This window comes from Dreissena polymorpha, chromosome 9 (assembly GCF_020536995.1).
Source record: "Dreissena polymorpha isolate Duluth1 chromosome 9, UMN_Dpol_1.0, whole genome shotgun sequence".
NCBI classification, from domain to species: Eukaryota; Metazoa; Mollusca; class Bivalvia; order Myida; family Dreissenidae; genus Dreissena; species Dreissena polymorpha.
Window position 1 is genome coordinate 92,346,566 of NC_068363.1, and position 15,837 is coordinate 92,362,402.

The 15,837-nt window shown below is 40.6% G+C and overlaps 2 protein-coding genes across 3 annotated transcripts in view; one reads left to right on the forward strand and one right to left on the reverse strand.

The window, feature by feature from the left end:
• LOC127844985 (transient receptor potential cation channel subfamily V member 5-like) overlaps positions 1–15,837 on the forward strand; it is a 142,088-nt gene that overhangs the window by 56,771 nt on the left and 69,480 nt on the right. The window lies entirely within an intron of this gene.
• On the reverse strand, positions 5,882–9,522 carry LOC127844989 (uncharacterized). Its single transcript, XM_052375596.1, has 3 exons — positions 9,015–9,522; positions 7,174–8,183; positions 5,882–6,724 (listed from the first exon to the last, which is right to left on the reverse strand). Exons 1-3 carry the CDS (start codon positions 9,446–9,448, stop codon positions 6,378–6,380), a joined length of 1,791 nt encoding a protein of 596 aa, XP_052231556.1. The 5' UTR covers positions 9,449–9,522; the 3' UTR covers positions 5,882–6,377.

A 15,837-nucleotide genomic window follows, 5' to 3' on the forward strand; every position in this document is an offset into this window, starting at 1 on the left:
ATGTGCTTAAATTGTTGTCCTAGATTAGCCTCTGCAGTCTTCACAGGCTTGTCAGGGACAATTCTTTAAGCTTTTATAGTATTTGTATTTTATAGGAAGTCTCTTATGAAGAAAAATCCATTTTTGGTTGAAAGGGTTGTGCCGGTGCAGACTGCACAGGCTGCCTGTGCAGACTGCACAGGCTAACTGAGATGACACTTTTTAGCACATGCATTAAACCCAAATTAGGCTCATTTGAAACGTGGGCATATACAATTCAGAAAAAGTATTTTGTTATTCCCTTGTTAACAGGGTGTTTATAGGAAGAACTAAATTAGAAGGTCAGTCTGTTTGCTTTTTCTACAAAAAAGTTTTTGGAAATCCTACTTTTATGTGTTTCAAGGAATAACATTGTATGTTTAAATAATTTTGTCATCACCCTAAGGTAAATGTTCAAGACGTATTCAACCATCCCCAGTCCCCACATAATTGATTTATGTCCACCATCAGTGCAGTAAAACATTTAACAGTTACTATACATTGCCTCTGTGAAACAGATAAGTAGTAGAAGAACTTCTTGTTTCACTTAAAAATAATACCTATTGTGAAAACTGGTAATTTTTTAAGCTCTGCAGCCCTTCCCATGCAGTAATTAAATTGAGTAAATGTCAGCTGCTTATCGAGGGTACTGATATATCTTTTGTTCATGGATGTTTATGTTTTTGGTAATCTTCAGACTTATCCCATGATTTCTACATTTTCCAGTTTTATTGAATGCATATTTACAGCAATTGTTTAATGTCCACCATTAATGTTTGCTTACAATCGGTGAATAATCTTGACACAAATATTTACATGAGTTTTCAAATCAGATATAAACAAATGTTTGACAACAAACATGCTTTTTTCTATCTTAGAGAATGGCCTTTTTTTTCACAAATTTGAATAGTTTGCGACTCAATTTTTACAATTTTCAGAAGTTCATGACTTAATTTTCACAATTAAAGAAAGTTTCCATCTCATTTTTTCACAATTTGCGGAAAGTTGGCGACTCATTTTTTCACAATTTAGGACAGTTTGCTACTCATTTTTTCACAATTAAGGACAGTTTGCTACTCATTTTTTCACAATTTAGGATAGTTTGCTACTCATTTTTTCACATTTTTAGACACTTGGCAACTTATTTTTTCACAATTTTTCACGGTGTGTGACATATTTTCCCCCAATTGGACAGTGTACGACACATTTTTTCCCCATTTGACAGTTTGAGACACATTTTTCCCAAATCGAATGATCGGGGGTATATTGTTTTTGGCATGTCTTTCTGTCTGTCATTCCGTCCCAAAACTTTAACCTTACAGTTAAGTTTTGCCATAACTTTTGAAATATTGAACATAGCAACTTGATATTTGGCATACATGTGTATCTCATGGAGCTGCATATTTTGAGTGGTGAAAGGTCAAGGTCATCCTTCAAGGTCAAAGGTATAAAAAAAAGCGGCACATTAGGGGGCATTGTGTTTCTGACAAACACATCTCTTGTTTCAACTTGACTTGAATGTGATAATCAATTGCATAATTAATCTTTCAATCAAATATTGTTAAATTTATTGTATATATTAATTAAATTTTGCATATACAACGAACTGACTATTGAAATTATTATAACCACTATTAATTTATCTGTATAAAAATCAGATAGCAGGTACATAAAAGTCATGTGTTGGGCTGGTTATTTGATCTTGAATATTAACCCTTTGCGTGCTGGGAAATTTGTCGTCTGCTAAAATGTCGTCTGCTGAATTTCTAAAATTAGCATTTTCTTTGATTTTTTTTCAAAGAATACTATCAGAATAGCAAACAGTTTGGATCCAGATGAGACGCCACGTTCTGTGGCGTCTCATCTGGATCCAAACTGTTTGCAAAGGCCTTCACAACTCGGTTCCCGCACTGTAAGGGTTAAACTATTCCAAAACCTTTAAATGCTGTTTATACATAATTTTGATAGGTGGGCATATGCCCTCTATGTACATTGATATCATCAATGTACCAAAGGTTTCACAATTCATTTCAAATATTTGTTTGGATGGTAATTCGACCTTTGATATTGAACTATTTCAATAAAGCCTTTAAATGCTATCCACACATAATGTTCATTAGTAGGCATAATAAATGCGCTGGTGTATATTGTTATTATCATTATGCCAAAGGTTTCAAAATACATTCAAATATTGATTGGAATGGTAATTCTACCTTTGATATTAAACTATTTCAATGAAGCCTAAAATGATATCTATATTTAATGTTCACTGGTAGGCATAATAACTGCCCACGTGCATATTGCTATCATCAATATGCCAAAGGTTTCAAAATTAAGTTCAAATATTTGTCCATTCAGTGGTTAGAGGTCTTGATATGTGTGTCTATAGCCTGATAGCTAATGCAAGTAATAGTTTGACATCATTCTATTGGTATATGTTCAATGTTTGGCCATTGTTTTAATGTTTGACAGCAAATATTGATACTGACTATACCATGCTGTAAACCATTTTACAGTTGTATCGACTTACAATGCCATTTTAAACTTTCTCTTCCACACATTTATTAGCTTGGCGTTTTTTGAGGAAACCCTAGGTATTGTCATAGCCAGCTTGTCGTCTGTCGTCCCCCGTAGGCGTCCTGCTAAAACCTTAACATTGGCTCTAAAATCAAAGTGCTTCCACCTAGAACTTTGAAACTTTACATGTAGATGCACCTTGATGAGTTCTATACGCCACACCAATTTATGGGTCAAAGGTCACTGTGACCTCTAAAAAAAAAAAAAAAAAAAAAAAAAAAATTTGTTGTAAAGCTTTCATTTATTATGCTCCCACAATTTATTTTGGGGGGAGCATATAGTCGCCGCTTCGTCTGTCGGTGTTTGCGTCTGTCTGTCTGTCCGTCCGTGCACAATTTTTGTCCGGGCTATTTCACAGCAACTAATGACTGGAATTCAATGAAACTTTATGGAAAGCTTCACTACCAAGAGGAGATGTGCATATCAGGGCTATAGATTACAAGCGTACTTGCGTTATTACGTAATTAAAATAACCAAAAACGTAATACAATTCAAAATAAAGCGTACAAAAACGCAAATACAAATATAATAACGTAATTCCCCTAAAAAACCTTGCGTAACGAAACACAATTCTTACGAACACTGGGCGTATATTTTAGACTGGTTATTTTCCGTACAAAAATGTACCGCATAGTTAATATGCCGTCCTGTGAAGCAAAGAAGGCAGTCTTTCCAGCGATTATCAATCTTTGGGGTAGTATTGTAATTATTCATAGACCCGTCCAATTTCTACTTTAATTTTCAAGGTATTCAACACAAAATGACCCGAAAAACGGGCTGCATCACTTTGAACAGACATCAATTAGGCAGCGAGTTTCATGAAATCAGTCTTATTCAACGCAAAAACGAATAACTTTGATCAGAAATTCAGTAATTGTTTGTTGTTATGAACAGGTACATTTATGAATTCCATTTGCATAAATAATATAGTAACCTTAGTAGAGTTCTATTATGTTATATATGTCATTCCCTAAATTACTCACTGTAGTTAAAAAAACGGAGGTGAAAAACCCAATTAAGCTCAAAAGTAGGGGGTGAAAATTTTTGCTAAAACTATTGAATTAACAAAAACCCTATTGTTGTCAAAAACAGGGGGTGAATTACCCAGTATACCCCAAAAGTTATCTATAGCCCTGGCATATTATCAGCGGGTTCTAGTCGGATGATTTTTCATAGAGTTATGAAATTTTCTATAAAAAAAATATTGTTCCCCTAACTACTGTGCCCTCAAGATGTTTCCTTTGATCTGAATATATAGTGCAATATTGTAACAAAAAAACCCTTTGTGGAGCATCACCCGTCTCCGCGACGGTTTCTTGTTGAAAACTGCACCCATAGCCGAGCATTGGCACCCGTTATGCAGTGCTCTTGTTTTTATTGCGTTATTACCTTGATGATATTATGTGGGAAATGTTAAATAAAAATAAAATTAAGCACAGATAACTAGATATGGAAAAACACAAATAACTGATTTTTTTATTTTAATGATAAATGGTTAATTGTGTTTTAAGATCATATATTCTTTACAAAATGTTCAAATGTTATAAATGTATCACCCATTTAGGTCCTTTCAATAGCAATCAACTGGTTTTATATAAATTATCATGGACAATTTGTGTCTTGTTCAGTGAAAATTGGGCAAAATGCATGTGCGTCAAGTGTCGTCCCAGATTAGCCTGTGCAGTCTGCACAGGCTAATCAGGGACGACACTCTCCGCTTTTATGACATTTTTCCTTACAATGAAGTCTCTTCTTAGCAAAATTTCAATTTAGGCAGAAAGTGTGGTCCCTGGTTAGCCTGTGCGGACTGCACTAGCTAATCTGGGACGACACTTTACGCGCATGCATTATGCCCAGTTTTTTCAGAACGCGACTCATTTAATCTTATGGTACATGGAATGCTCAAAACAATGACTTAGCAAAAAATAGTGGATGAGTATCAACATAATATTGAGACCACAATAACTAAAACTTTTGCACATAGCCAAACATACTTGCTAAAGACATTTTTGCAACAAATCCAAACAAAATGTGCGGTCCAAGGCAGTAGCTTTCAGCAGTGATAGAAATGAACTGAAGCCCCTGAGTCCTGCACCAGTAAGTTTTTAATACAGCAGAAGCCCCTAAGTCCTGCACCAGTAAGTTTAAAATACAGCTGAAGCCCCTAAATCCTGCACCAGTAAGTTTGAAATACAGCTGATGTCCCTAAGTCCTGCACCAGTAAGTTTGAAATACAGCTGATGTCCCTAAGTCCTGCACCAGTAAGTTTGAAATAAAGCTGATGCCCCTAAGTCCTGCACCAGTAAGTTTGAAATACAGCTGATGCCCCTAAGTCCTGCACCAGTAAGTTTGAAATACAGCTGATGCCCCAAAGTCCTGCACCAGTAAGTTTGAAATACAGCTGATGTCCCTAAGTCCTGCACCAGTAAGTTTCAAATAAAGCTGATGCCCCTAAGTCCTGCACCAGTAAGTTTGAAATACAGCTGATGCCCCTAAGTCCTGCATCAGTAAGTTTAAAATACAGCTGAAGCCCCTAAATCCTGCACCAGTAAGTTTTGAATATAGCAGAAGCCCCTAAGTCCTGCACCAGTAAGTTTTGAAATGCAGCATAAGCCCCTAAGTCCTGCACCAGTAAGTTTGAAATACAGAAGAGGCCCCTAAGTCCTGCACCAGTAAGTTTGAAATACAGCATAAGCCCCTAAGTCCTGCAACAGTAAGTTTGAAAAACAGCACAAGCCCCTAAGTCCTGCACCAGTAAGTTTTGAAATGCAGCATAAGCCTCTAAGTCCTGCACCAGTAAGTTTGAAATACAGCTGATGCCCCTAAGTCCTGCACCAGTAAGTTTAAAATACAGCTGATGCCCCTAAGTCCTGCACCAGTAAGTTTGAAATACAGCTGATGCCCCTAAGTCCTGCACCAGTAAGTTTGAAATACAGCTGATGCCCCTAAGTCCTGCACCAGTAAGTTTGAAATACAGCATAAGCCCCTAAGTCCTGCAACAGTAAGTTTGAAAAACAGCAAAAGCCCCTAAGTCCTGCACCAGTAAGTTTGAAATACAGCTGATGCCCGTAAATCCTGCACCAGTAAGTTTGAAATACAGCAGGTGCCCCTAAGTCCTGCACCAGTAAGTTTGAAATACAGCAGGTGCCCCTAAGTCCTGCACCAGTAAGTTTGAAATACAGCAGGTGCCGCTAAGTCCTGCACCAGTAAGTTCTAAATACAACTGAAGCCCCTAAATCTTGCACCAGTAAGTTTTGAATACAGCAGAAGCCCCTTAATCATGCACCAGTAAGTTTTTATTTCAGCAGAAGTCCCTAGATCCTGCACCAGTAAGTTTTGAATGCAGCAAAAGCCCCTAAATCGTGCACCAGTAAGTTTTGAATACAGCAGATTAGCCCCTAAGTCCTGCACCAGTAAGTTTGAAATACAGCTGATTTGCTCATGTTCTTTGATTCATATGAGCCTCAGTCTGTTGAAACTGGGCTTAATTCATGAGTGTAAAGTGTCATCCCAGATGAGCCTGTGCAGTCCCTACAGGCTAATCAAGGACAATACTTTCTGTATTTTGGCTAAGAAGAGACTTCCTTTAAACCAAAAAATATAGTAAAAGAAAAAATCGTTGTCCCTGATTAGCCTATGCAGACTGCACAGGCTAATTTGGGATGACTCGTGCCATTGAGCCCCATTTTTCCCAGATGAAGGCTTATTTTCTTTCTTTCATCAAACAGAACAAAAATGTTGTGCTTTGTGGGCAAATATGATATTCCCATGACTGCTGCAGTTCATTTAACTTTAAAAACCACGATAGTATTTTTGTATTGTCCAACAATGACAGAGTCAGTGTTCCTGTTAAAGCAGACAGACACTGGGTGCTTCATTCCGTCGGCTTGTGAAGCATGAGTGGCCAGTTTCCTGGTACCCTCTCTGTCAACCTGTATGATAAAATGGGTGTAGAAGTCACATAACAGCACCTGCCCAGCATTTGCGACATAGACACATGGCTCTTGAAGTTCAGGGCTACTGAAGGTGGAGAGGACTGTTCCATCTTTGGCCAGCGTGAGGATCTTGCCCTGGCCTTTTTTAGTAACATAAATTCTGTCTCCATTTGGACTCACAGCACATTTCCATACTGTAATGTTTAGAGAAACAAAAAAAATGTTAAGGAAAATCTTTGAGGTGGAATTAATTCCTGTTATTCAAGGAAGGACTTATGATGTCAGGAAATGCAGAGGACATAACTATTGTGTATGAAAAGTTAAGAAAATAAATAAGCCCACTTCATGCAAAAATGTATCTCAAGACAAATGCTGCCAGCGTTGCTCCAGTCCAGCCTGCACAGTTCTGAAGTGTCCCTGTCTGCTTATGAGATGAAGAAACCATGTTTGACTTTATAGCAATATAGCGGGCTTGTTTGGATTTATGCAAACAGCATATGGCATAAGACCCATTTTTGCAGGATGTGGCTCTATAGGGTTAAGCTGTATATTATTTGTGTCAATGTAAGACTTTATGGCTTGTTATATCAAAACAGTTGTGTGACGCAAACAGAGAATTTAAATTAAACAATTACGTTATTACCTGAGATATCTTCGTAGATTTTCTTCACTAATTTCCCAGTAAGAGTGTATTGGTACAGTGCTGTTTCCGCAGCGACATACAGGTCCCCTTGGTGGTGGGCAATACCAGTACACCTTTGCTGCAATGGAATCTTGGTACCCTTCACCATCTGCCTGTTGGTCACAGAGATAAACTGTATCATTTGTGTATGGCCATCATGTACTGTTACCACCACCTGCTCTGGAGTAACCAAACATATATCCCCTGGAGATACTGACAGGTCAAAGTGGCCCACTATGTTGTAGCTTTTGTCCAGAAGTTTCAATCTCTGACTGTCCCGATCGGAAAGAAGCACCTGTCCACTTGGCAGACAACAGACGGCTGTAATGCTAGATCTTTCATGCGAGTCAGTTTCTAGTCTCGCATTATACTCGTGCTTCCCTTTCACAGAGATGACCTGATCTTGCTGTATCAGCATTGTGGGTTTCTCAGTGCTACCTTGTACAATCGTACCTAGACCTGGCAGTGTGGACAAGTACTTTTCTATTTCAATAAAGCGATGAAATGTGATTGTACTTTCAAACGTAACAGAATGCTGCATCAGATAGGCATCATACTGCTGTAACTTTTCAAGGCACTTCTTACCGGCTATAAATCGTAGTTCTTCCTTACCCTTTTTCGCAGTGTCCTGTACTGCTTCACAGAACCTTTGTAAGTCATCCTGAAGTCTGGTGAAGGTCTCTACATCATCTGTGAGGTTGGCTGTTATTTTTTTCCTCATTTCTTCAAGTTCCCTCTTTGAGTTCTGTTCTAGCTTATCTAATACTGCATTAATTATCTGTCGCAAGTTACATATTTCTTGTAAGCTTATCTCGTATAGAATGTCTATGAATTTGATGTTGGACTCTCCAGCATTTTGCAGATTATTTAGATGCTTTAGAGTTGCTGTTAAGTTTAATAAGAGTGGTTGAATGTCTCCATCTTTGTTCTCTTTAGCTAATGTGGATATTAATGCAACATCCTTACATTGCCTGAAAAGGATAATTTCATTATTTGTAGTTTTACGACCCTAGTTGTAGGTTTGGTAGAATTTTCTTGGTCTTGTCCGTCTGTCACGTTCATATGTAAGTCTGGGCTTAATGCATGTGCGTAAAGTGTCGTCCCAGATTAGCCTGTGCAGTCCGCACAGGCTAATCAGGGACGACACTTTCCGCCAAAACTTGATTTTCGGTAAGGAGGGACTTCCTTGAAACTAAAAATACCATAAAAGCGGAAAGTGTTGTCCCTGATTAGCCTGTGCAGACTGCACAGGCTAATCTGGGACGACACTTTACTCACATGAATTAAGCCCAGTTTTCTCAGAACAAGACACACAGTAATCTGAAAGTTCACTATTGTGTGATCTTAACAGGAGTACCTTTACCTATGTTTTTTTATATATAATTAAGTGTTGATCAAATTAACTGGAGGTAAATCATGTTTTATATTCAGTCTATAATAAATAATCAGATAGCATATTTAATACTTTATTACAGAAAAATACAGGTTTAAATTCGGAAAGAAAACAGGCAATAGGAAGATTTGCCTTATGTTAAGTAAATTCAGCCAAGTCATTATGGAAAAATAGGTCTTATGCCATAGGCGGCCAACGTAGGTACAGACCAACTTGTTCAGTATTGTAAGAAGCTTCTTTGTCCACTATAAAGTCACACAAGCATGGTCTCATTTGTGGGAAGGGTATAGCTCCTGACTAGAATGCTCAGATGCACAGACAAGTTTAAGTCTCTACTGGCTGCAAATGGTATTCGACCCATTTTAGGATGACATGGCTCAAATGATATTTTATTAGAGGTAAAACATACCGGTGATTTTGCAGAACGCATGCACTACAGCACAGTTCGTTGTGGCCACTGCAGAAGTGCTTTAACTTCTTGTTCTTGTGTACATGGCACTTTTGTAGAAGGTCTGCCTTTGCCTTTGGAACTGGCCAGTTACTAATATCCTCTCGCTCAAAGGTGTTGTGTGACTTGTAGAGTTGAGCATGGGGTTTACTACAGTCCCCGCAGAAAAACTTCACACAGTTTTTGCAATAAACGTCTGCCTCGTGAAGTGAGTTCTTGTCTATCTCTTCGCATGGAGAACAGCAGTAATCCAGAACCGAGTCAGAACCCTTGTATCTCCCAGACTGCACCGGTATTGCCATGTTGTCGCTTTGTATGGAGCTATGAGATCTACTTAAAAGACTGTTATTTCTACTTATAATTCCGCAGTATTGCATAACTCTTCTGTTCAACATGCAGCAGCGATATAGTGAAAATTAATACAATTTGAACTTGATTGCTTGATCATCATATGATTCCAATGTACGCATATTAGATAATCAGATAAACAAAAAATCCGATGTGTACTAGGTTAAAACAATTTTGTATGAGGTTTAAACTATTATTTCGTTATCATTTTCTCATACAGTATCTATGTGTGCATTGTTGTCTGCTTTATTCTGTCATCTTCCTTTAATTGTGTCCAGCCCAGTGACAATTTGTCCCTTGATGATGGATGCATTAGTTTGGAAATACATTTATGCACAGAATTCACATTTTTTTATCTTACCTTGTATTGCTTACTAGTTTTTTATTTGTTAAGCCATGTCGCATACTCAATTTGTTGGTATATATTAGGGCAGTAGATTTGCATATTTAGTTGGTAATGTTCAATGATTTCACGGAAAGAATTGTACTCTGTAAGATGAATTCATTATGTGCCATTTTGGGCCAAAAAAAGAGAAAAAAGCACAGGGTCGGTAGATAGGGATTTTTTATGTCCCCCACCACTATAGTGGGGGACATATTGTTTTTTCCCTGTCTGTTGGTAATGGTTGGTTGGTTGGTTGGTTGGTTTGTGTGTTTGTTTGCTTTAACTTTAACATTTTGCCATAACTTTTGCAAGATTAAAAATAGATTAAATAAGCTTGTGTTATACAATAGTGATTGAACTTGAACAATGGTATCTAAGTTTTTATGCCCCCGATAGGAGGGCATATAGTGATTGGACTGTCCGTCCGTCTGTCTGTCCGTCTTTCAGTCACACTTTGCGTTTAGGTTTCGAAAAAACTTTTATGTCCCTTCAGATATAACCTTCATATTGGGTATGCATGTGTATATGGACAAGGCCTATCCATACGCACACAAAATTTTACCCCTGTGACCTTGACGTTGAACTTAGGGTCCGCGTCTAGGTTTCGAAATCTGTGTTTAGGTTCCGAAAAATGCTCATAACTTCTACTATGTCCCTTGAGATATAACCTTCATATTTTGTATGCATGTGTTTATGGACAAGGCCTTTCCATACGCACAAACATTTTGACCCCTGTGACCTTGACCTTGAACTAAGGGTCCGTGTTTAGGTTTCGAAATCCGCGTTTAGGTTTCGAAAAAAGCTCATAACTTCTATCAAGCGTTTATAGGAAGCATAAGTCATCCTACGGTGACAGCTCTTGTTGAGCCCTGCTCTTGGAAAGCCAGACTTAATACACATAACTGTGGAAAGTATGGTTCCAGACTAGCCTGTGCAGTCTGTGCTAAGCCAGACTTAATGCACATAACTGTGGAAAGTATGGTTCCAGACTAGCCTGTGCAGTCTGTGCTGAGCCAGACTTAATACACATGACTGTGGAAAGTATGGTTCCAGACTAGCCTGTGCAGTCTGTGCTGAGCCAGACTTAATGCACATAACTGTGGAAAGTATGGTTTCAGACTAGCCTGTACAGTCTGTGTTGAGCCAGACTTAATACACATAACTGTGGAAAGTATGGTTCCAGACTAGCCTGTGCAGTCTGTGCTGAGCCAGACTTAATACACATAACTGTGGAAAGTATGGTTCCAGACTAGCCTGTGCAGTCTGTGTTGAGCCAGACTTAATACACATAACTGTGGAAAGTATGGTTCCAGACTAGCCTGTGCAGTCTGTGCTGAGCCAGACTTAATGCACATAACTGTGGAAAGTATGGTTCCAGACTAGCCTGTGCAGTCTGTGTTGAGCCAGACTTAATGCACATAACTGTGGAAAGTATGGTTCCAGACTAGCCTGTGCAGTCTGTGCTAAGCCAGACTTAATGCACATGACTGTGTAAAGTATGGTTCCAGACTAGCCTGTGCAGTCTGTGCTGGCTAATCAGGGATGACAGTATGGTTCCAGACTAGCCTGTGCAGTATGCGCTGAGCCAGACTTAATGCACATAACTGTGGAAAGTATGGTTCCAGACTAGCCTGTGCAGTCTGCGCTGAGCCAGACTTAATGCACATAACTGTGGAAAGTATGTATCCAGACTAGCCTGTGCAGTCTGTGTTGAGCCAGACTTAATGCACATAACTGTGGAAAGTATGGTTTCAGATTAGCCTGTGCAGTCTGTGCTGAGCCAGACTTAATGCACATAACTGTGGAAAGTATGTATCCAGACTAGCCTGTGCAGTTTGTGCTAAGCCAGACTTAATGCACATAACTGTGTAAAGTATGGTTCCAGACTAGCCTGTGCAGTCTGTGTTGAGCCAGACTTAATGCACATAACTGTGGAAAGTATGGTTCCAGACTAGCCTGTGCAGTCTGTGTTGAGCCAGACTTAATACACATAACTGTGGAAAGTTTGGTTCCAGACTAGCCTGTGCAGTCTGTGCTGAGCCAGACTTAATGCACATAACTGTGGAAAGTATGGTTCCAGACTAGCCTGTGCAGTCTGTGCTAAGCCAGACTTAATGCACATGACTGTGTAAAGTATGGTTCCAGACTAGCCTGTGCAGTCTGTGCTGGCTAATCAGGGATGACAGTATGGTTCCAGACTAGCCTGTGCAGTATGCGCTGAGCCAGACTTAATGCACATAACTGTGGAAAGTATGGTTCCAGACTAGCCTGTGCAGTCTGCGCTGAGCCAGACTTAATGCACATAACTGTGGAAAGTATGTATCCAGACTAGCCTGTGCAGTCTGTGTTGAGCCAGACTTAATGCACATAACTGTGGAAAGTATGGTTCCAGACTAGCCTGTGCAGTCTGTGCTAAGCCAGACTTAATGCACATAACTGTGGAAAGTATGGTTCCAGACTAGCCTGTGCAGTCTGTGCTAAGCCAGACTTAATGCACATAACTGTGGAAAGTATGGTTTCAGATTAGCCTGTGCAGTCTGTGCTGAGCCAGACTTAATGCACATAACTGTGGAAAGTATGTATCCAGACTAGCCTGTGCAGTCTGTGCTAAGCCAGACTTAATGCACATAACTGTGGAAAGTATGGTTCCAGACTAGCCTGTGCAGTCTGTGCTAAGCCAGACTTAATACACATAACTGTGGAAAGTATGGTTCCAGACTAGCCTGTGCAGTCTGTGCTAAGCCAGACTTAATGCACATAACTGTGGAAAGTATGGTTCCAGACTAGCCTGTGCAGTCTGTGTTGAGCCAGACTTAATACACATAACTGTGGAAAGTATGGTTCCAGACTAGCCTGTGCAGTCTGCGCTGAGCCAGACTTAATGCACATGACTGTGGAAAGTATGGTTCCAGACTAGCCTGTGCAGTCTGCGCTGAGCCAGACTTAATGCACATGACTGTGTAAAGTATGGTTCCAGACTAGCCTGTGCAGTCTGTGTTGAGCCAGACTTAATGCACATGACTGTGGAAAGTATGGTTCCAGACTAGCCTGTGCAGTCTGTGTTGAGCCAGACTTAATGCACATAACTGTGGAAAGTATGGTTCCAGACTAGCCTGTGCAGTCTGTGCTGAGCCAGACTTAATGCACATGACTGTGGAAAGTATGGTTTCAGACTAGCCTGTGCAGTCTGTGCTAAGCCAGACTTAATGCACATAACTGTGGAAAGTATGGTTTCAGACTAGCCTGTGCAGTCTGTGCTAAGCCAGACTTAATGCACATGACTGTGGAAAGTATGGTTTCAGACTAGCCTGTGCAGTCTGCGCTGAGCCAGACTTAATACACATAACTGTGGAAAGTATGGTTCCAGACTAGCCTGTGCAGTCTGTGCTGAGCCAGACTTAATACACATAACTGTGGAAAGTATGGTTCCAGACTAGCCTGTGCAGTCTGTGTTGAGCCAGACTTAATACACATAACTGTGGAAAGTATGGTTCCAGACTAGCCTGTGCAGTCTGTGTTGAGCCAGACTTAATACACATAACTGTGGAAAGTATGGTTTCAGACTAGCCTGTGCAGTCTGTGCTAAGCCAGACTTAATGCACATGACTGTGGAAAGTATGGTTCCAGACTAGCTTGTGCAGTCTGTGCTAAGCCAGACTTAATGCACATAACTGTGGAAAGTATGGTTCCAGACTAGCCTGTGCAGTCTGTGTTGAGCCAGACTTAATGCACATAACTGTGGAAAGTATGTATCCAGACTAGCCTGTGCAGTCTGTGTTGAGCCAGACTTAATACACATAACTGTGTAAAGTATGGTTCCAGACTAGCCTGTGCAGTCTGTGCTGAGCCAGACTTAATACACATCACTGTGGAAAGTATGGTTCCAGACTAGCCTGTGCAGTCTGTGCTAAGCCAGACTTAATGCACATGACTGTGTAAAGTATGGTTCCAGACTAGCCTGTGCAGTCTGTGTTGAGCCAGACTTAATGCACATAACTGTGGAAAGTATGGTTCCAGACTAGCCTGTGCAGTCTGTGCTGGCTAATCAGGGATGACAGTATGGTTCCAGACTAGCCTGTGCAGTCTGTGCTGGCTAATCAGGGATGACAGTATGGTTCCAGACTAGCCTGTGCAGTCTGTGCTGAGCCAGACTTAATGCACATAACTGTGGAAAGTATGGTTCCAGACTAGCCTGTGCAGTCTGTGCTAAGCCAGACTTAATGCACATGACTGTGGAAAGTATGGTTCCAGACTAGCCTGTGCAGTCTGTGCTGAGCCAGACTTAATGCACATAACTGTGGAAAGTATGGTTCACGACTAGCCTGTGCAGTCTGTGCTAAGCCAGACTTAATGCACATGACTGTGGAAAGTATGGTTCCAGACTAGCCTGTGCAGTCTGTGCTAAGCCAGACTTAATGCACATAACTGTGGAAAGTATGGTTCCAGACTAGCCTGTGCAGTCTGTGCTGGCTAATCAGGGATGACAGTATGGTTCCAGACTAGCCTGTGCAGTCTGTGCTGGCTAATCAGGGATGACAGTATGGTTCCAGACTAGCCTGTGCAGTCTGTGCTGAGCCAGACTTAATGCACATAACTGTGGAAAGTATGGTTCCAGACTAGCCTGTGCAGTCTGTGCTAAGCCAGACTTAATGCACATGACTGTGGAAAGTATGGTTCCAGACTAGCCTGTGCAGTCTGTGCTGAGCCAGACTTAATGCACATAACTGTGGAAAGTATGTATCCAGACTAGCCTGTGCAGTCTGTGCTGAGCCAGACTTAATACACATGACTGTGGAAAGTATGGTTTCAGACTAGCCTGTGCAGTCTGTGCTAAGCCAGACTTAATACACATAACTGTGGAAAGTATGGTTTCAGACTAGCCTGTGCAGTCTGTGCTAAGCCAGACTTAATGCACATGACTGTGGAAAGTATGGTTCCAGACTAGCCTGTGCAGTCTGTGCTGAGCCAGACTTATTGCACATAACTGTGGAAAGTATGGTTTCAGATTAGCCTGTGCAGTCTGTGCTGAGCCAGACTTATTGCACATAACTGTGGAAAGTATGGTTCCAGACTAGCCTGTGCAGTCTGCGCTGAGCCAGACTTAATGCACATAACTGTTGAAAGTATGGTTCCAGACTAGCCTGTGCAGTCTGTGTTGAACCAGACTTAATGCACATAACTGTGGAAAGTATGGTTCCAGACTAGCCTGTGCAGTCTGTGCTAAGCCAGACTTAATGCACATGACTGTGGAAAGTATGGTTCCAGACTAGCCTGTGCAGTCTGTGTTGAGCCAGACTTAATACACATAACTGTGGAAAGTATGGTTCCAGACTAGCCTGTGCAGTCTGTGTTGAGCCAGACTTAATACACATGACTGTGGAAAGTATGGTTCCAGACTAGCCTGTGCAGTCTGTGCTGAGCCAGACTTAATACACATAACTGTGGAAAGTATGGTTCCAGACTAGCCTGTGCAGTCTGTGTTGAGCCAGACTTAATACACATAACTGTGGAAAGTATGGTTCCAGACTAGCCTGTGCAGTCTGTGCTGAGCCAGACTTAATACACATAACTGTGGAAAGTATGGTTTCAGACTAGCCTGTGCAGTCTGTGCTAAGCCAGACTTAATACACATAACTGTGGAAAGTATGGTTCCAGACTAGCCTGTGCAGTCTGTGTTGAGCCAGACTTAATACACATAACTGTGGAAAGTATGGTTCCAGACTAGCCTGTGCAGTCTGTGTTGAGCCAGACTTAATACACATAACTGTGGAAAGTATGGTTTCAGACTAGCCTGTGCAGTCTGTGTTGAGCCAGACTTAATACACATAACTGTGGAAAGTATGGTTCCAGACTAACCTGTGCAGTCTGTGCTGAGCCAGACTTAATGCACATAACTGTGGAAAGTATGGTTCCAGACTAGCCTGTGCAGTCTGTGCTGGCTAATCAGTGATGACAGTCCTCTTTTATGGGTTTTATTTGTTTAAATTATTTATTTTTAGCTTGGCTGTTTTCGGAGAAAACCCGAGGTATTGTCATAGCCAGCTCGTCGTC